General features: G+C 51.0%; 1 protein-coding gene across 1 annotated transcript in view; it reads left to right on the top strand.

The window, feature by feature from the left end:
- Positions 1–19,726, top strand: part of Adcy1 (adenylate cyclase 1) — a 121,626-nt gene that overhangs the window by 75,526 nt on the left and 26,374 nt on the right. The window contains exons 9-14 of the mRNA XM_045135472.1: positions 7,153–7,347; positions 7,471–7,568; positions 9,332–9,416; positions 16,712–16,801; positions 17,144–17,397; positions 17,745–17,871. Coding sequence (XP_044991407.1) covers positions 7,153–7,347; positions 7,471–7,568; positions 9,332–9,416; positions 16,712–16,801; positions 17,144–17,397; positions 17,745–17,871 — 849 coding nt within the window. The remainder of the gene's footprint in view (positions 1–7,152; positions 7,348–7,470; positions 7,569–9,331; positions 9,417–16,711; positions 16,802–17,143; positions 17,398–17,744; positions 17,872–19,726) is intronic.

The following is a 19,726-nucleotide window of genomic DNA, read 5'->3' as shown; positions in this document are numbered from 1 at the left end:
CACCAGAGAATCTCTAAGGCTTCCTTACTGAAAAAATGTCAACTCCAGCTCCAGTGAGATGCTTTCTCGGGGAAACAAGGGGATGAGCAGAAAAGGGAGGACGCTTTCCCACCGTGTGTCTCCTGCATTCTTTCTACCCTCCCCACCTTCCACAATGTTCCCTGAGCCTTGGAGGGTATGTTATAGAACTCCATTGGTGTGGAGCTCTCTGCAGCCTCTGATTGATTGTTTTGATGATAGCCTGGCACCTCTCCCAAGGGGGAGGTCTGTCCTCTGCCCTAAGCAGCTTTGTAGATTAAATCACCTCGCCCTGGTATGAGCAAGCCCATCAGTTTCCAGGGGCTGTTGTGGACTGATGTGCTGATGGCCCACGCAGCCACATCAGGTGCCATCGATGGCTCAACACCACTGCCTGGACTCAACATCTGAGAGACATTCTTCCTAAGCAAGGATCCTTGAAGACCACAGGATCTGCTTCTCCCCTTGTAAAACAGTTCCCATGCAACATTGGTGGTCTGCAAACCTGAGTCCCCTCCTCATCTCAAGGTTATGAAGAAACCTTTTTGGTTCACAGCATCAAGTCAAATCCACTGTCCATGTCCAGTCCCTACATGCTGAATCTGAAGCACTCTTCAGGGAGGGGTGTGAGGCTGAGCATATTGCCCCCTCGTTTTAGTCTCCTCGGTGTCTCCTGTCTTCAGGGAGGGGCGTGAGGCTGAGCATATTGCCCCCTCGTTTTAGTCTCCTCGGTGTCTCCTGTCTTCAGGGAGGGGCGTGAGGCTGAGCATATTGCCCCCTCGTTTTAGTCTCCTCGGTGTCTCCTGTCTTCAGGGAGGGGCGTGAGGCTGAGCATAGTGCCCCCTCGTTTTAGTCTCCTCGGTGTCTCCTGTCTTCAGGGAGGGGCATGAGGCTGAGCATAGTGCCCCCTCGTTTTAGTCTCCTCAGTGTCTCCTGTCTTCAGGGAGGGGCGTGAGGCTGAGCATATTGCCCCCTCGTTTTAGTCTCCTCGGTGTCTCCTGTCTTCAGGGAGGGGCGTGAGGCTGAGCATATTGCCCCCTCGTTTTAGTCTCCTCGGTGTCTCCTGTCTTCAGGGAGGGGCGTGAGGCTGAGCATAGTGCCCCCTCGTTTTAGTCTCCTCGGTGTCTCCTGTCTTCAGGGAGGGGCATGAGGCTGAGCATAGTGCCCCCTCGTTTTAGTCTCCTCGGTGTCTCCTGTCTTCAGGGAGGGGTGTGAGGCTGAGCATAGTGCCCCCTCGTTTTAGTCTCCTCGGTGTCTCCTGTCTTCAGGGAGGGGCGTGAGGCTGAGCATAGTGCCCCCTCGTTTTAGTCTCCTCGGTGTCTCCTGTCTTCAGGGAGGGGCGTGAGGCTGAGCATAGTGCCCCCTCGTTTTAGTCTCCTCAGTGTCTCCTGTCTTCAGGGAGGGGCGTGAGGCTGAGCATAGTGCCCCCTCGTTTTAGTCTCCTCGGTGTCTCCTGTCTTCAGGAAGGGGCGTGAGGCTGAGCATAGTGCCCCCTCGTTTTAGTCCCCTCGGTGTCTCCTGTCTTCAGGGAGGGGTGTGAGGCTGAGCATAGTGCCCCCTCGTTTTAGTCTCCTCGGTGTCTCCTGTCTTCAGGAAGGGGCGTGAGGCTGAGCATAGTGCCCCCTCGTTTTAGTCTCCTCGGTGTCTCCTGTCTTCAGGAAGGGGCGTGAGGCTGAGCATAGTGCCCCCTCGTTTTAGTCTCCTCGGTGTCTCCTGTCTTCAGGAAGGGGCGTGAGGCTGAGCATAGTGCCCCCTCGTTTTAGTCTCCTCAGTGTCTCCTGTCTTCAGGAAGGGGTGTGAGGCTGAGCATATTGCCCCCTCGTTTTAGTCTCCTCGGTGTCTCCTGTCTTCAGGGAGGGGCGTGAGGCTGAGCATAGTGCCCCCTCGTTTTAGTCTCCTCAGTGTCTCCTGTCTTCAGGAAGGGGTGTGAGGCTGAGCATATTGCCCCCTCGTTTTAGTCTCCTCGGTGTCTCCTGTCTTCAGGAAGGGGCGTGAGGCTGAGCATAGTGCCCCCTCGTTTTAGTCTCCTCAGTGTCTCCTGTCTTCAGGAAGGGGCGTGAGGCTGAGCATAGTGCCCCCTCGTTTTAGTCTCCTCGGTGTCTCCTGTCTTCAGGAAGGGGCGTGAGGCTGAGCATAGTGCCCCCTCGTTTTAGTCCCCTCGGTGTCTCCTGTCTTCAGGGAGGGGTGTGAGGCTGAGCATAGTGCCCCCTCGTTTTAGTCTCCTCGGTGTCTCCTGTCTTCAGGAAGGGGCGTGAGGCTGAGCATAGTGCCCCCTCGTTTTAGTCTCCTCGGTGTCTCCTGTCTTCAGGAAGGGGCGTGAGGCTGAGCATAGTGCCCCCTCGTTTTAGTCTCCTCGGTGTCTCCTGTCTTCAGGAAGGGGCGTGAGGCTGAGCATAGTGCCCCCTCGTTTTAGTCTCCTCAGTGTCTCCTGTCTTCAGGAAGGGGTGTGAGGCTGAGCATATTGCCCCCTCGTTTTAGTCTCCTCGGTGTCTCCTGTCTTCAGGGAGGGGCGTGAGGCTGAGCATAGTGCCCCCTCGTTTTAGTCTCCTCAGTGTCTCCTGTCTTCAGGAAGGGGTGTGAGGCTGAGCATATTGCCCCCTCGTTTTAGTCTCCTCGGTGTCTCCTGTCTCAGGAAGGGGCGTGAGGCTGAGCATAGTGCCCCCTCGTTTTAGTCTCCTCAGTGTCTCCTGTCTTCAGGAAGGGGCGTGAGGCTGAGCATAGTGCCCCCTCGTTTTAGTCTCCTCGGTGTCTCCTGTCTTCAGGGAGGGGCGTGAGGCTGAGCATAGTGCCCCCTCGTTTTAGTCTCCTCGGTGTCTCCTGTCTTCAGGAAGGGGCGTGAGGCTGAGCATAGTGCCCCCTCGTTTTAGTCCCCTCGGTGTCTCCTGTCTTCAGGGAGGGGTGTGAGGCTGAGCATAGTGCCCCCTCGTTTTAGTCTCCTCGGTGTCTCCTGTCTTCAGGAAGGGGCGTGAGGCTGAGCATAGTGCCCCCTCGTTTTAGTCTCCTCGGTGTCTCCTGTCTTCAGGAAGGGGCGTGAGGCTGAGCATAGTGCCCCCTCGTTTTAGTCTCCTCGGTGTCTCCTGTCTTCAGGAAGGGGCGTGAGGCTGAGCATAGTGCCCCCTCGTTTTAGTCTCCTCGGTGTCTCCTGTCTTCAGGAAGGGGCGTGAGGCTGAGCATAGTGCCCCCTCGTTTTAGTCTCCTCAGTGTCTCCTGTCTTCAGGAAGGGGTGTGAGGCTGAGCATATTGCCCCCTCGTTTTAGTCTCCTCGGTGTCTCCTGTCTTCAGGGAGGGGCGTGAGGCTGAGCATAGTGCCCCCTCGTTTTAGTCTCCTCAGTGTCTCCTGTCTTCAGGAAGGGGTGTGAGGCTGAGCATATTGCCCCCTCGTTTTAGTCTCCTCGGTGTCTCCTGTCTTCAGGGAGGGGTGTGAGGCTGAGCATATTGCCCCCTCGTTTTAGTCTCCTCGGTGTCTCCTGTCTTCAGGGAGGGGTGTGAGGCTGAGCATATTGCCCCCTCGTTTTAGTCTCCTCGGTGTCTCCTGTCTTCAGGGAGGGGTGTGAGGCTGAGCATATTGCCCCCTCGTTTTAGTCTCCTCGGTGTCTCCTGTCTTCAGGAAGGGGTGTGAGGCTGAGCATATTGCCCCCTCGTTTTAGTCTCCTCGGTGTCTCCTGTCTTCAGGGAGGGGTGTGAGGCTGAGCATAGTGCCCCCTCGTTTTAGTCTCCTCGGTGTCTCCTGTCTTCAGGGAGGGGTGTGAGGCTGAGCATAGTGCCCCCTCGTTTTAGTCTCCTCGGTGTCTCCTGTCTTCAGGAAGGGGCGTGAGGCTGAGCATAGTGCCCCCTCGTTTTAGTCTCCTCGGTGTCTCCAGTCTTCAGGGAGGGGCGTGAGGCTGAGCATAGTGCCCCCTCGTTTTAGTCTCCTCGGTGTCTCCTGTCTTCAGGGAGGGGTGTGAGGCTGAGCATAGTGCCCCCTCGTTTTAGTCTCCTCGGTGTCTCCTGTCTTCAGGGAGGGGCGTGAGGCTGAGCATAGTGCCCCCTCGTTTTAGTCTCCTCGGTGTCTCCTGTCTTCAGGAAGGGGTGTGAGGCTGAGCATAGTGCCCCCTCGTTTTAGTCTCCTCGGTGTCTCCTGTCTTCAGGAAGGGGCGTGAGGCTGAGCATAGTGCCCCCTCGTTTTAGTCTCTTCTGTGTCTCCTGTCTTCAGGAAGGGGCGTGAGGCTGAGCATAGTGCCCCCTCGTTTTAGTCTCCTCAGTGTCTCCTGTCTTCAGGAAGGGGCGTGAGGCTGAGCATAGTGCCCCCTCGTTTTAGTCTCTTCTGTGTCTCCTGTCTTCAGGAAGGGGCGTGAGGCTGAGCATAGTGCCCCCTCGTTTTAGTCTCCTCGGTGTCTCCTGTCTTCAGGAAGGGGCGTGAGGCTGAGCATAGTGCCCCCTCGTTTTAGTCTCCTCGGTGTCTCCTGTCTTCAGGAAGGGGCGTGAGGCTGAGCATAGTGCCCCCTCGTTTTAGTCTCCTCAGAGTCTCCTGTCTTCAGGAAGGGGCGTGAGGCTGAGCATAGTGCCCCCTCGTTTTAGTCTCTTCTGTGTCTCCTGTCTTCAGGAAGGGGCGTGAGGCTGAGCATAGTGCCCCCTCGTTTTAGTCTCCTCGGTGTCTCCTGTCTTCAGGAAGGGGCGTGAGGCTGAGCATAGTGCCCCCTCGTTTTAGTCTCCTCGGTGTCTCCTGTCTTCAGGAAGGGGCGTGAGGCTGAGCATAGTGCCCCCTCGTTTTAGTCTCCTCGGTGTCTCCTGTCTTCAGGAAGGGGCGTGAGGCTGAGCATAGTGCCCCCTCGTTTTAGTCTCCTCGGTGTCTCCTGTCTTCAGGAAGGGGCGTGAGGCTGAGCATAGTGCCCCCTCGTTTTAGTCTCCTCTGTGTCTCCTGTCTTCAGGAAGGGGTGTGAGGCTGAGCATAGTGCCCCCTCGTTTTAGTCTCCTCGGTGTCTCCTGTCTTCAGGGAGGGGCGTGAGGCTGAACATATTGCCCCCTCGTTTTAGTCTCCTCGGTGTCTCCTGTCTTCAGGGAGGGGCGTGAGGCTGAGCATAGTGCCCCCTCGTTTTAGTCTCCTCGGTGTCTCCTGTCTTCAGGGAGGGGCGTGAGGCTGAGCATAGTGCCCCCTCGTTTTAGTCTCCTCGGTGTCTCCTGTCTTCAGGGAGGGGTGTGAGGCTGAGCATAGTGCCCCCTCGTTTTAGTCTCCTCGGTGTCTCCTGTCTTCAGGAAGGGGCGTGAGGCTGAGCATAGTGCCCCCTCGTTTTATTCTCCTCGGTGTCTCCTGTCTTCAGGGAGGGGCGTGAGGCTGAGCATAGTGCCCCCTCGTTTTAGTCTCCTCGGTGTCTCCTGTCTTCAGGGAGGGGCGTGAGGCTGAGCATAGTGCCCCCTCGTTTTAGTCTCCTCAGTGTCTCCTGTCTTCAGGGAGGGGCGTGAGGCTGAGCATAGTGCCCCCTCATTTTAGTCTCCTCGGTGTCTCCTGTCTTCAGGGAGGGGCGTGAGGCTGAGCATATTGCCCCCTCGTTTTAGTCTCCTTGGTGTCTCCTGTCACTTCCCTGGAGGAGGCGTCAGACTAGCAGTGATATTTCCTGGGCTGTGGCAGACGTGAAAGAGGTGACTAGGCAGTTGGTTTCCTTTATTTGTCCTACCAGTGGGCCTAGGCTCTCTCCAGTGTTTGCTAGCATCTGTGAAAAGCAAATTCTCTAAGAAGTATGGAGAACAGCATGAATCAAAGGAGATAAACGTAGACATTTAGAAGATTTCTTGATAAGCATAACTTCTCCTTTTAGCCGGAGAACAGTGGAAGCTTCCTGGCTTGGTTCTCAGTACCGGTATGACCTCCCTTTCACTGAGGACTCCCCCCACTGACAGACACTGGTGCATTCATGATGCCAAAGAGGATACTAATCACTGTGAGGATCCTCAGTGGATCATAGTTAGGGAGAGGAAACATAGAGTGCAGTCCAGTGGGAATAGGACCAATATGCAGTGTTTTCATACAATAAAGTTCTCAATTTAAAAGAAAAAAAAAACCTAAATAGTAGGGACGTATTTTAGAACTCACTTAGTCTGTATGCATTTATATCTGGGAGTCAGCCACGTATAGCCTGTGGACAAATATGGACTTCTAACTGTACATGTATGGCTTGTGAGCTCAATATAATTTTTGTGTTTTTAAATAGTTAAAAAATGTTATCCCATATACCACAAACTACAACTCCTACTTTGTGCACTTGATATACAATAATTTGAAGCATGAAAGTAGCTAAATAAAAACAATTAAAGAAGAGGACATCTGGCATTCACCTCTGTCCTCTATATGAATGTGCGTGCGTACACACACACACACACACACACACACACACACACACACACACACAAATAAAAAAGAATCTGCCCAAAATTCAGTCATTGAAATAAATAACATTTTCATGCAAGTTTTGAAAATCAAATTAGTTCAACAAAATCCAAATACACGAACATCAGTAGTAGAGAAAATCTGTCTTTTCTGCAACCACATGACAGCTTGTTCTCAACATTCTTGTTTCCTGCTGAAATGTGGGAAGGACCAGAGACCCTGTCTGTGGGGTGCTGACGATGATACAACACTGGGTGGCTTCAGATGAGACCTGGTTCTTCTTTCAGCATGCCAGTGCCCTCTTGTTCCTCTGTCTGACAGACGTGAGACGTGGAAGAGCTGCTCATGTGTGGGTTCTTTCAGCCCTGGCTGCCAGTCTTGTCTCTCTGCTCGTCCATCCCTCCCTCCTAGGAGAAAGGCACAGGGCACCAGCCCTTGTCACTGACCTCCAGGTGCTTCTTCTCACATGCATGCCTTGTGAGTGCGGGAGGCTGCTCTGCTCGGTTCTGCACTGACTCCTCCAACCCTTTCCGTGCTGCTGTCACACAGGAGTCCTAGAACCTGCATTACAGATGTGGGAACTCAACCCTGGCTGCTCAGTTACCGAACCTGCCTCTTGCCAGCAAAGGGCAGAGCTATCATTGTGTCTTGGGTCTTTGAAGCCAGCCCAGCCTGCAGCAGACCAGAATACAGGTTGGAAGGGTGCACATAAATGGTTTTCTTCAAAAAGTGGAGCATTTGTTGCTGTTTCTTTATTTCCATGATGAATGCAGCGGAGGGCATTGAGAACGGCTTCAGAAAAACTCAGAAACCGCTCGTCTTTCTCCACAAACGTGGTCTATACCACTCCGGGAACACGTGTCAACAGGTATATCAGCCGCCTCCTAGAAGCCCGCCAAACAGAGCTGGAGATGGCCGATCTGAACTTCTTTACCCTGAAGTATAAACATATTGAACGGGAACAAAAGGTAGGTGACAAAGGCCCTCATCTTTGTCGGTGTCCTTTGCAAACCCTCTGCCTGTGTCCCGGAAGCCTGTGGCTCTCATGGCTTGACCGAGCTCTCCCTTCTTCCCCCTCCTCTCTCGCACAGTACCACCAGCTTCAGGATGAGTACTTCACCAGCGCCGTCGTCCTCGCCCTCATCCTGGCTGCCTTATTTGGCCTTGTCTACCTTCTGATAATCCCTCAGTAAGTGCTGCTCTTGTGGTAATCAGTGACATGGAAAGTTGACGAAGATTTCCAGGTCTCTGTGTGTACTAAGTTACTTTTCTCATCATGGTAGTCAAATAACTAAGAGCAAACAACTTCAGAAAGGAAGAATTTAGTTTGGCTCACAGATAAGGACACAGTCCATTATGGTGAAGAGGGAGCTACTCTCAGCTGTGGTAGCAGGAACATGAGGCTGCTTGCTACTTCTGTATGGAACAGGAAGCAGAGGTGGGACAGGAAGTGGGGCTGGGCTATAAAACCTCAATGTCTTTCCTCAGTTGCCCACTTCCTCCAGTGAGATCTCACCTGTGAAGGTCCCACAACCTCCCAAAACAGCAGCACCAGCAGGGGAACAACTGTTCAAACACATGGGCCCGTGGTGGGGCATCTCACATTCAAGCTACGACAGCAAGGCAACTGTATGCCCCTTTCTCCATTGGAGATACGCCTTCTAGTCACTCTCTTGCTGTGCCTGGTATTTGAGGAGGATATTAGCTGCCTGCTAGTTCTCCATTTGCTCATGTCAGTTTGGCAAGCCTCAGTAACATTTAGCATGGGACTGGTCACTGTCCTTAACTTTGAATTTATCAGATTCTTATATTTTGGCTTTTCCAACTACCTGACATACATAATTGCCTTTGAAAATAGCTTTTGAGGGGAAACAAACTACTCCATTGGTTTCTAAGTCCACATTTATTTTCAGAAACATTAAAATCAGAAAAACAGTCTGAAAAGGAATAAAATTGTAGTGATTTTAATAATATTTAACCATCATATGGCATTGCAGTTGGGTTCACATTGCTGGCAGAAATCACCCAACCAAGAGCAGTTTTTTGGGGTAAGGGGTTTATTTTGGCTTACAAACTCAAGAGGAAGCTCCATGATGGCAGGGGGAAACAATGGCATGAGCAGAGGGTGGACATCACCCCCTGGCCAACATAAGGTAGACAATAGCAATGGTAGAGTGTGTCAAACGCTGGCAAGGGAACACTGGCTTTTAATACCCACAAGCCCGCCCCCAACAATACGACGCCTCCAGGAAGTGTTAATTTCCAAATCTCCATTAGCTGGGAATCTAGCATTCAGAACACCCAAGTTTATGAGGTACACCTGAATCAAACCACCACATATGGTTAAGTCAGTATGAACATGGGGATTTTGCTTTTGGGCAAGGAAATTGCCACAGAGTGTCCACTTACTCCTTCTCCCACAAACACACATGCTTCCTGATGAAACCTGGCTATAAGGAACACCGTCTGTTTTTAGTTTCCAGAAACCATACAGAAGCTGCTGAGGACAGGAGGACTCAGCCATGGGAGGCCCTCAAACATTGGGAAGATGGCAGTCCACCTGATAGCATTGTTTGGGAGTCAGGATTTTCCTTGAAATATGCATTCCAGATAAAGGTTGGCAAGAGGACTGCTATGTGAAGCCAGATAGCACCTTCCGTTTCACCAGAAAGAAAGGGCTTCCAGAAAGTAGTGTGGCCCTCAGACAAAGCTACACTTTGCTTTCCAGGGCAATACAGATAGGAGGTATTCACGGGAACTTTACTCAGGAACCTCGGGCACCGTCCCTAGAGGAGAACCAGGTGTGGGCCCCAGGGACCTCAGGCAGACAGTCCATGCTTTCACCTCTGAGGGAAGTCAGGAGAGTAGGAGGGGCCAATCTTTAGGTACTTGTATGACCCCCCCCACCATCATGGCCCCCACAGCAGTGACCTGTGTGTCCTCTGTCCCCAGGAGTGTGGCTGTCCTGCTCCTGCTGGTGTTCTCTATCTGCTTCCTGGTGGCCTGTGTTCTCTACCTGCACATCACGCGGGTCCAGGTATGTTTGTGTGTCCTCTACCTACACACCACCTGGGCAGCTGTGCGAGCCTGTGCCCCTTGGTATGCTCTGCCTGGCAGGACAGGTGGCAGTTCTGTCCCTCATCCTCCTTATCAGTAAAAGGCATCTGCTCATGTGCCAGGCACTGGTTAAGTCCTGCCCTTCACTAAGCATCCGGCACTGTTTTGGGAGCTGCCTAATGGGCAGTGGATATGGATGAAGAAAAGGGACATGAGATACAGACCCTGTTACCTGCCTGGAAAGCTCATGGTTTCCTGTGTTCATATCACTGACCTTGGGCAGGTGTGTTCCTGGTAGGCTCTGTCTCAACCTGATACTTAGCTGCTCTGTGATTTTGCATATTTGGAGCAAAGACTGAGCATTATAGCCTTACCCTCCTCTTCTCCCTTACAGTGCTATTTCTCCCGGCCCTGCTTCCCTTCTTCACAGCCTCATTCTAGATCCCTAGTACCTCCAACCCAGTACCCTCCCCTCCCCTGCCATCACTGCTACTAGATCCAGCCCAAGTTGTTTTGAAGATTAAACACTTAACTTCATCACTGTCATTATTCATAGATACTATCTTGATTTCTAAATTAGAAACATGCTCTATATTAAAACCACATCACAGCTCTTTGTCTTCTGTAGGTTGAGTGATACTTGATTTTAAATTTCCTACTTTCAATAAGGTTGAAACTCAGTAGAGTTTCAAGGGACAGCATGCCAGAGGGAGGCTAATTTTTAAAGCTTGTCACTGTCTGCAGTGATGGGAGTCACCGTGCCCCATGGTGGTCTGCAGATAGCACGGTACATGTAGATGGTGTGGAAATCTGCTGGAGAAAGAAAAACAGTCAGAGAATACCTGGGGAACACGTTGCCCAGCATTTCCTCACAGGAACCTCGCTCAGGTCTCCTAAGCAGGGTCCTAAAGGCTTCCATCTACCCAGCCTTTTGTCCATAAAAACAATACTGAGACCCAAGCACTGCCTAACTCTGTCAAATGCATGTGTTATGAGATCAGAGCAGGATGGTCTCAGAGCACTGGAACCTGCCCCCTTTCTTGACAAAATAGTTGCCCATGTCTGGAAACTTGGGCCAGAATAATTTCAGGGTGATGACAATAAAGTCGTCTGGGCCACATGGTCCTTGCTCTTAACCCCCACCCCCCATCCAAGAGCAGCAATGTCTTCTAAATGTGTTCATGAAGCACCAGGCTCTCAAACTTTGGAGGTCTGAATTTCTTGGGGTCTGGTGTCGGTGGCATTCATGGTGACAGGCAAGGGACAGAGAGGGGAGGCTGCGCTTAGCTGAAATGGAAGCAGGTGGGACCCAGCGGCAGCAATGCCGCCCTAGGTTGGGGTGAGTGGGCAGAGCGGAATGGTGTCCATGGGGCTGTAGCTTGGGCTTCACTGGGCCACAGCAGAGGCAGTGGGGGAGGCCACCCAGGTGGGGGCTGGGAGTAGGGTTTGGTGGGCGAGGCTAGCCGGCAGGAGGTCAAGCCGTCCAAGAGAGGAAGACACTGAGGCGCTGGGGCACAGCTACGTAGTGCGTTTTCCTCTTTGATATCCTTGGTGCTCAGAGCCGGGGCTCCCTGAGACCTTTGCTGCCTGCATCTATTTTTGTGGTCACCATTGCTCCCTTCCTGAGGAGACATTTTAACTCTCATTATCTTATTAGGTACATTCACAGAATCGAGGGTTGAATGTGGCATAGAGAGTATCTGAAATCCTTTAGGGCTGGCAGCCTCCCCAAGTACCGTCTACCTCCACAAGGACCCCAGAGCAGTAGTTGACATTTTACAAGCTATTGAATAGTTGGCGAGAACTCCTTGGGTATGCAGAAAGAGGGTTGATTTGAGCCAAATGACTCTTTTGAGTCCTCCCTTGACCATGCACTTCAACTTTGGCCCAACACTGGTCTCCCTTGAGGTGGTAAAAACTGAGCAGTAGTTGAAGCTTCATGTGCACCGCACACAGCATGCACGTAGAAGAGGAGAGCCTGCTGCTCCACACCTCTCCAAAGGCCCAGCAGCATCCTACCCTGCAACGGCAGCCAGCCGGACCTCAGAGGAGTGGGTGGGACCTGGAGGTTGTGGGAATCTGTCTGTCCAGGATGGTTCTTGCAGGGGCTGAACTGGCCAGGGCTCGTGTCAGAACTCTGGACTGGTGTTTGCAGGGTAGGAGAGAGCAAGGACCCACTTTCTCTAGCCTGCTCCTTGGAATTCTTCCCCTGTGTCCCTACTGCCCAGTTCCAAAACTGGCCCCCGACTTCTGTGTAATGAAATTTATCTTAGTTTGCTGTTTTTCTTGATATGTAGCCACAGGAACGGTGGCATAAAATAAAACCACAGCTGTTTCTGAGCTCCCAGCTCTATAGGGCAAAGTCAAATTCCAGGTACCCTGGCTTATCAGGTGCTGTGGGAAGGGGCACACTTCCGGGCCATTCTGGTTGGCTGAATCCAGTCCTGGTGATGGTGGGCTGAGGTTCTGTGCCCAGAGGCCATTGCTGAGGACTGTTTACTGCCCGAAAGGCCCCTCAGCAGAACTTTAATACAACTTTCTCCATTTCCAAACTATCAGTGATGGGACAAGCCTTTCTAACACTCTACTCTCTACTCTACTCTCTCTTATTTCTCTCTATGTTTATAACTTAAAGGAACAAAGAATTTGATATCTTAACAAACATTTATAAGGGTTTTGGGAGAATGGTAATCTTCCCCATTAAGTATTAAAGTCACTTTGCATGGCTTTGACTTGCATGGTCATTTCTGCACCCCTGCATGAGCATATCATGAGGCACTGCTCACACTGAGTGTGAACACTGGCTTTGAGTGTGTGGGAGAGTCGTGAGGAACCTGGCCGCACCTTGCGGGATATTGCCACGCAGCTGGTTTATAAGCCAGTTTCCACATGGTCGGTATAAATGTTACGTGAGAAGACAGCCACGTCAGGAGGGAGGGCCGCATGTGCTAGCGGTCATCCTCTTTGTTAACATATTGTATTTTTATTTATTTATTTGAGAGAGAGAGAGAGAGGTACAGCAGGAAAGAGAGAGAGAATGGGCACGCCAGGGCCTCCAGCTGCTGCAGATAAACTCCAAACGCATGTAACACCTTGTGCATCTGGCTTATGTGGATACTAGGGAGTTGAATCTGGGTCCTTTGGCTTTGCAGGCAAATGCCTTAACCACTAAGCAATCTCTCCAGCCCTTAGTTGTCATTCTTGTTCTTCTCACAAAATTCCTGACAGAAGTGACTTAAGAAGGAAGGGTTTATTTCAGTTCACAGTTCAGGAAGATAATAGCATCCATCACGGCAGGGAAGGCGTGGCAGCAGGAGCGCGAAGGAGCTGGGCACGTGAGGTCTGCTCTCAAGAATGCACTGCTGTTGCTTAGTCAACTCTCTCTTCTGTAGCAGTTCCAGACCCCTAACCTGTGGAGTGGAGTCACCCACATTTAAATGGGTTTTCCCATCTCAATTGACCTAATCCAGACATTGGCTTTTGGACATGCTCAGAGAAGTGTTTACAGCTGAGACTAACCATTATACCATGTAAAACCAGTACATTATTTCACCAAGTGCCCTTTCCTTTGCCTAAGCTGTCGAGCGGCTAGAGCCAGGCTGGCCTTGGTGAATGGAGTCTGTGGTGTATGTCTAAGTGTAGCCTCCATTCCTGTCACTATGGTCATGTTGCTCATGAGCCCACTGAGCTACTGGGCTGCTGGAAGAAGAGACTGACCAGTTTCTACAGAGCAGGTCAAACTTCCCCACTGATTACTAAAATCCTCCCTGTCACAACACCCTTTGGTGAAAATCCGCATGAGGCACAAATGTTTTTTGCCCATTTAGAGAGGTCTTTGTCACCAATTTTCAATTGTATTCTTTGCAATTCCTGATCATCCAAACTATTGACCACTGTTCAGATATTGATATGTGATTGCATGTATGGCCATTGCCTCTTCAAAACAAAAAAGAGCTGGGTGTGCTGCCTCTGTTTTCCGTCCAGTGGGAGGATTTCCTGTCACCACTGTCCTTCAGGGATGACCCAGAGAAAGGCTATAGTGCCACAGCTGTCCACTCTGGGATAGTGTCTGCATATCTGTAAGTCAAGAATCTTCCTCTTCCTCTGTCCATGGGTCATATGATGATCCCCATGAGGCCACAGATACAGGCTGAGAGGGCTGAGGCAGTGCAATGGAAGTAGACATGGGTGTTTGGGATACTTTTTATGTCACTTATGTGTGCCCTCAGGGTCTGCTAAAACATTATTTTATATATATAATCACACCTGTTGTGCACAGTCACTTTTGTGGCTGGGTAGGACATATATATAACACCCAAGTCATGATGGGAAGCTCAGGTCTCATGGTAACTAAGGGGGCCATGATCAGACATTCCAATAGCCTGTCTCAGAAATAGAGTCATCTATGGGGTATAACTTGCCTGAAGCACATATGTGGACCAGATTGGGGTCTGCCAGTTGGTCTAGCCACATTTCCAGCCACAATGAGTTCTATTGTGATGGGGGTAAGTGAAGCAGCCACTGGAGATGAGAGCCTTGAGGCTGTGCTGGGTCTAGGGACAGAGACCAGATCAGGAAGAAAATGAGGAGAGGTAAGATCAGTAAGGCACTTGGACCTCACCCTGCACGGGAGCTCTTTTGCTGGAGATTAGTGGAGATGATCATTTTGTTAAAGCACTATAGCATCAGGACTTGGGAACCTGGATGTACAACCCATCTGCTATGTGAGCTGGCCAAAATGCTTTGTCCCAGTCCCCAGAATCCATGATCCTTGGTTTGCTAGTATTGGCACCATGAAATTGAAGGGGAAAGCTTAGTTATTGATTAGGGAGAATAACACTCCCAACTTCACAGGTAAGCTCACTATAATCACTGCTGGTGCATTCTTCCAGGCTAGGCTCTGCCCATGCATGTGGTTTCTGTTTTCCATAATGTGCTGAGGATATGTACTATAGTCTGTGTCTTTATTTTTAGGAGTGTGAGTATAAACACAGCTTCTTACTTTCATCCTTGAAAACATTTGTTAAATATTTAAAACCATCTAAAGTAACAAGATTTAAAATAAAATTTCTAGCATCAAGAATGATATAAAACTTGTACATAAAATAATAAAACTTTCCTAAAGGGCATGAAAGAAGACACAAATGAATGGAATTACTGAGATGGGAGAATTCAGTATAATGAGTAAGAAGTCAGTCTATTTTATTCAGTGAATTTCAGTGCCTGACAAGTAAGTCTCAATGCCTGGGAAAGGGAGGTGGGTATTATATCTCCTGATTTGAAGACTTTGAGGTTTTAAAACTTTGGTGAGTTCTTTGCTTGGGAAATAAACAGAAGAGAACAGGTAAAACATTTGCATAAAGTACAAAAACCTTATAAGGCTCTTGAGAGCCTTGGCTGCATGTTCTGCCCCATGTGGGTTGCTTGCTCTGTATACAAATCTAATTTGCAAACAGGATGCTTTTCATTGAGAACTTTAGTATATGAACAGGCTATAGTTTGATCATATCCATTCCTTGTTGTTCTTTACACCCTCTTTCCTGCCCTCATTCCACTGAGGACCCTCCTTTTTCTAGGTAGTCCTTCCTGTTTCATTGTACCATTTCTTTTGTCCTCCTCCATTCTCCATGTCAAAATGTTGATGGGCTCAGAACAGCGTGGGCCTAGTGGGGGTATTGTGAGGTTGTGAATGCACCAGTTGGTTCATGTCAGGAGAGCAGCATCTCAAAGCAGTTCTTACCACTCTACGGCTCTTACACTCATCCCTCCCCCACTTCTGCATTGTGCCCTGAGACGTGGAGTTCATGATAGATAACTCCTTTAGTGTTGAGCTCTCCACAGCCTCTTGCTTTTGGCTTTGATGAGTTTTGAGTCTCCTCGGTGTCTACCACCCCCTCCAGAGAAACTTCTCTGACCAGCAGTTAGAGCAATACTCATTCCATTACTTCCTCTGCAGAGCTCCCTGATCCCTGGTGGGTGTCATAGAGATGACTCGTCTAGAGCTCCCTGAGCCCTGGCGGGTGTCACAGAGATGACTCGTCTAGAGCTCCCTGAGCCCTGGCGGGTGTCACAGAGATGACTCGTCTAGAGCTCCCTGAGCCCTGGCGGGTGTCACAGAGATGACTCGTCTAGAGCTCCCTGAGCCCTGGAGGGTGTCACAGAGATGACTCGTCTAGAGCTCCCTGAGCCCTGGAGGGTGTCACAGAGATGACTCGTCTAGAGCTCCCTGAGCCCTGGAGGGTGTCACAGAGATGACTCGTCTAGAGCTCCCTCAGCCCTGGTGGATGTCATAGAGATGACTCGTCTAGAGCTCCCTCAGCCCTGGTGGATGTCATAGAGATGACTTGTCTAGAGCTCCCTCAGCCCTGGTGGATGTCACAGAGATGACTTGTCTAGAGCTCCCTGAGCCCTGGCAGGTGTCATAGAGATGACTTGTCTAGAGCTCCCTCAGAGCAGGCAAGTGTCAGAGAGATGTCTTGTCTAGCTCTATTCTTGTCATTTTGATGAGTCTTGAGTCTCTGGTTTTCCACCACCATCTGTTAAAACAAACTATTTTAACCAAAAGTGAGAATAGCATTAATCAAACGTATAGAGATATGCTGTTTGAAGGCTTTTTGATCAGCATAACATCTCCATTTAGGCAAAGGACAGTGGTAGCTTTCCTCTAAGGTCTAAAACCTTCTGGGAAATTTAATATATGAACACACTATAAATTGGCCATATTCCCATCAGATTGTCTTCACTTGTTCCTGCCTCGTGCTCCCACTGGGGCTAGAAAGATGGCTCAGTTGGTAAATTGCTTGTCACACAAGCATGAGGACCTAGGTTTGAATCTAGGCATGTCAACCTGTAATTTCAGGTCTGGGAAGGTGGAGGATGGGTGATTCCTAAGGCTTGCTGGCTCATTAGTTTAGCCCAATTGGTGAGCACCAGGTTCAGCAATAGATCCTATCATAATAAAAAAAAAAGTGTGATTGAAATAGAAACCTGATGTTAACCTCTGGTCTCTGCATGCATATGTAAAATATAGTGTGATTGAAGGAGATGCCTAATGCCGACCTCTGGTCTCTGCATGTGTACGTATGCACGCACTCCCCCCACACGTGCACCTGCATACACATGAACATCCACACATGCTTACAAATGTGTACCCGCACACACATGAATATACACACCTTTCTTTTTAGTAAATGAACTTGGGGTCTTGAGCATGCTAGAAAGGCACTCTACCACTGAGCTACAACCCGAACCCTAAAGTGGTATTTTTGTGTTCAGTGTTTTCCAGGGTGCCTGACAATACAGATTCGCACTGTCCTGTGCGTATTCATCGTGGTCTTAATCTACTCAGTAGCCCAAGGATGCGTGGTGAGCATTATTAACCTTAGGCAGGCACTGGAGCAGAAGCGGCAGTGGGGGTGGGGGGGGCGTCTGAGGCAGGAGTCACAAGCTGGTGTGGGCCGGGGCAGAAACCAGAGGATTGGCTGCCAGGGTTGGGGACCAGGAAGGGGTTGGTGCCACCCAGTCTTGGCCCGTTGTTTTTCCTCCAGCCGGCTGGAGCCTTCCTGGGTTGTGGCAGCAGGAGAATCGGGGCCTGGGTGGGAGCACCAGGAACGCGGCTGCTGCAGGAGGCGGGGGCCGCAGAATTGAGACTCCTGGACTTTCCGAGGGACTGCTGGGCATCTAAGCCGGCGTCCTCTCGCTTCTCAGGTCGGCTGCCTGCCCTGGGCCTGGAGCTCTCAGTCCAACAGCTCCCTCGTGGTCCTCGCTGCTGGTGGCCGGCGCACCGTGCTGCCTGCCCTGCCCTGCGAGTCCGCTCACCACGCCCTCCTCTGCTGCCTGGTGGGCACCCTCCCACTAGCCATATTCCTGCGGGTGTCCTCCTTGCCAAAGATGATCCTGCTGTCCGGGCTCACCACATCCTACATCCTTGTTCTGGAGCTCAGTGGCTATACCAAGGCGGGGTGAGTTGTCTCCCAAGGAGCAGAAGGCTGCTCATTCTTCTTCATAGTCACCTCTGATTATTAATTCTATAGGCATCTCTCACCCTCTCTCCTTTTTACGTGTGTGTGTGTATGTGTGTGTGTGTGTCTGTCTGTATACATGTCCTGATTTTTAGTTCCATGGCTTTTCCATTTCTCCTCTTCAGTCAGGTCTCTGACTTCCTGGCTAAGAGTAGGTATGGGTCCATCTTAGCAAGCCATTAACAGGCATCATCATCCAGGGATGGCTCTCAGTCATGCTGTAAGGGTTCATGGCCATGCCTTGCCTGGAAGTCTGACACTGACAATTTCTTCCTCACTTTCCCCAGGGGTGGTGCCCTGTCTGGGCATAGCTATGAGCCAATCATGGCCATCCTGCTCTTCTCGTGCACGTTGGCCCTGCATGCCAGGCAGGTGGATGTCAGGCTGCGTCTGGACTACCTCTGGGCAGCACAGGCAAGTTGAGTCCTCTATGCTTTCTGGGGATGGGTGGGCAGGTGAGCCAGTGGCTGAGACAGTCACAGGCCATGTTGCATAAAGAGGCCCTGCTAAGCACTGCTCAGGGGTGGAGAGGGCTGTTCTTGGGTTCTTAAGGCTTATGAGCAGTGCCCATAGGATGACTGAACAAGTGGCTGCAGGATGAGTGGGCTGGAGAAGTCTGAGGTCAGAGTCACTGTGTTGTGGGGCAGCAAGTTCTCCCTCCTAGACAGTGTGTGGTGGTAATGCTCAGCGGTATCAGCCTCCAAGGGGGCTGGATCTCATCAGGGTCGTTGGGAAATGAAAACATGCCAAATCTCACTGAATTTGCCTCTGATCCAGTAGGTGTACTGAACCAGGAAAGGCACAAGGAGCCCTTTTACAGAAGTGCCAAGGAGTGGCAGTGTGAGCTGGCCTTGGGCTCTGACTGGGCACAGGGCAGGGTGTCATGCTGTCTGTAGGTAGCTTTCTCTTCTTCTGTGAGGCAGATATCAACTGAGGAATGTTAACTTAAGTCCCTGTCATGAACACATTTGGAAAGAGGGCCTACATATATCTATAGTGGGACAGAGACACCTGGTGTTGGTGTGCACACATCTCTGCATGTGCCCACCCATACCCTCCCCGTGTCCCCGGGTCCCTGGGATGCAAGGCAATTGAGCATTCAGGACCAGGTTGTCTAGGCTCATGACTCATCTATAGGACTTACAATAGGTTTCTTCTTTGCAAGATTGTCCCACCTGGGCTTTCTTACCTGAAAGTGAGGAATGAAGGCTGGTGAATCTCAGCGTCAGCAAAAGACAAGTCTAATTCAGATGCATTAAGCAACTCCTTGCTGCTAGAGCTATGTTCTCCTTTAGTTCTCAGAGTGGACCACTCAGAAAATATAGTCTTATATGAGGAAACAGGGTCCATAGAGGGCCAGTGCTGAACAGTGGCCCAGCCAAGATAAGTGGTGAGCCAGAAAACATCCACATCCACATGATATCAGGCAAGCAGCAGTGTCCTCAGCCCACAGCCTCCATTCTGCAGCCAGGGCTGAAGGATCCCAACCCAGAGTTGGGGGTCCAAACACCAGATAGGTATGCCAGAGGACTGCTATGGGGAGCTACTGACCAAGACACCAGAGGCTCACCATGGGAGTCTTGAAGGAAGCTATGGGACTAACCTTGACACACCTTCTGGAGTGGGAGAGCCTGTTGATTTATCCCTGCTCCTGACTCAGAGGGAGCAGCTGGCTGTTCGTGGAGAGACAGAGACCCTGGTCAGCCCCAGCAAGGGTGGCAAGGGCTGGGCCTGCACCTGGTAGTTCTGGTCTTCAATTCCAGCAACTTCAAGTAGAGCCGGTTCTGAGCCAAGCAGTAAACTGTCTTCTACCTAGCGATAAAATGTAGTGAGAAGTCCAGTCTGGGCTGCCAGAGTAACTGCAGCTCCCTTCTTGGCACCTTGTCCTCAGGCCTGGGAAGAGGATGGAAGGCGTACTATGTCACCTCTGGCTTGATTTCTGCAGGCGACCCTGTCCCTTGACTACAGGTCATGAATCCTGTTGGGCGGCAAGCTTTTGTGGGCACACTCTGTTGACCCAACTCACCCAGAAACAGGAGCCTGGGAGCCTATTGGTTAGTAGTGTCCAGGTCGATTTCCTGGGGCAGAGCGTGTGGGGATGCCTCAGGTGCTGGCACATGCTAATTCCTGGACAGGCAGCCTTGCCAGCTGCATTTTGCCAGAGCCACAGTGGGTTATGAGAAGAGCTCTTCGGCCCTGTGCTCTCCATTGGACTCAACTGTCCGTCCACCATAAGCCAGCTGGCTGCCCACTATGAGCCATTGGCTTT

This window comes from Jaculus jaculus, chromosome 16 (genome assembly GCF_020740685.1).
Source record: "Jaculus jaculus isolate mJacJac1 chromosome 16, mJacJac1.mat.Y.cur, whole genome shotgun sequence".
Classification (NCBI taxonomy): Eukaryota; Metazoa; Chordata; class Mammalia; order Rodentia; family Dipodidae; genus Jaculus; species Jaculus jaculus.
The sequence above is the reverse complement of the archived record's forward strand: the minus strand, read 5'-3'. Positions and strand labels throughout refer to the sequence as shown.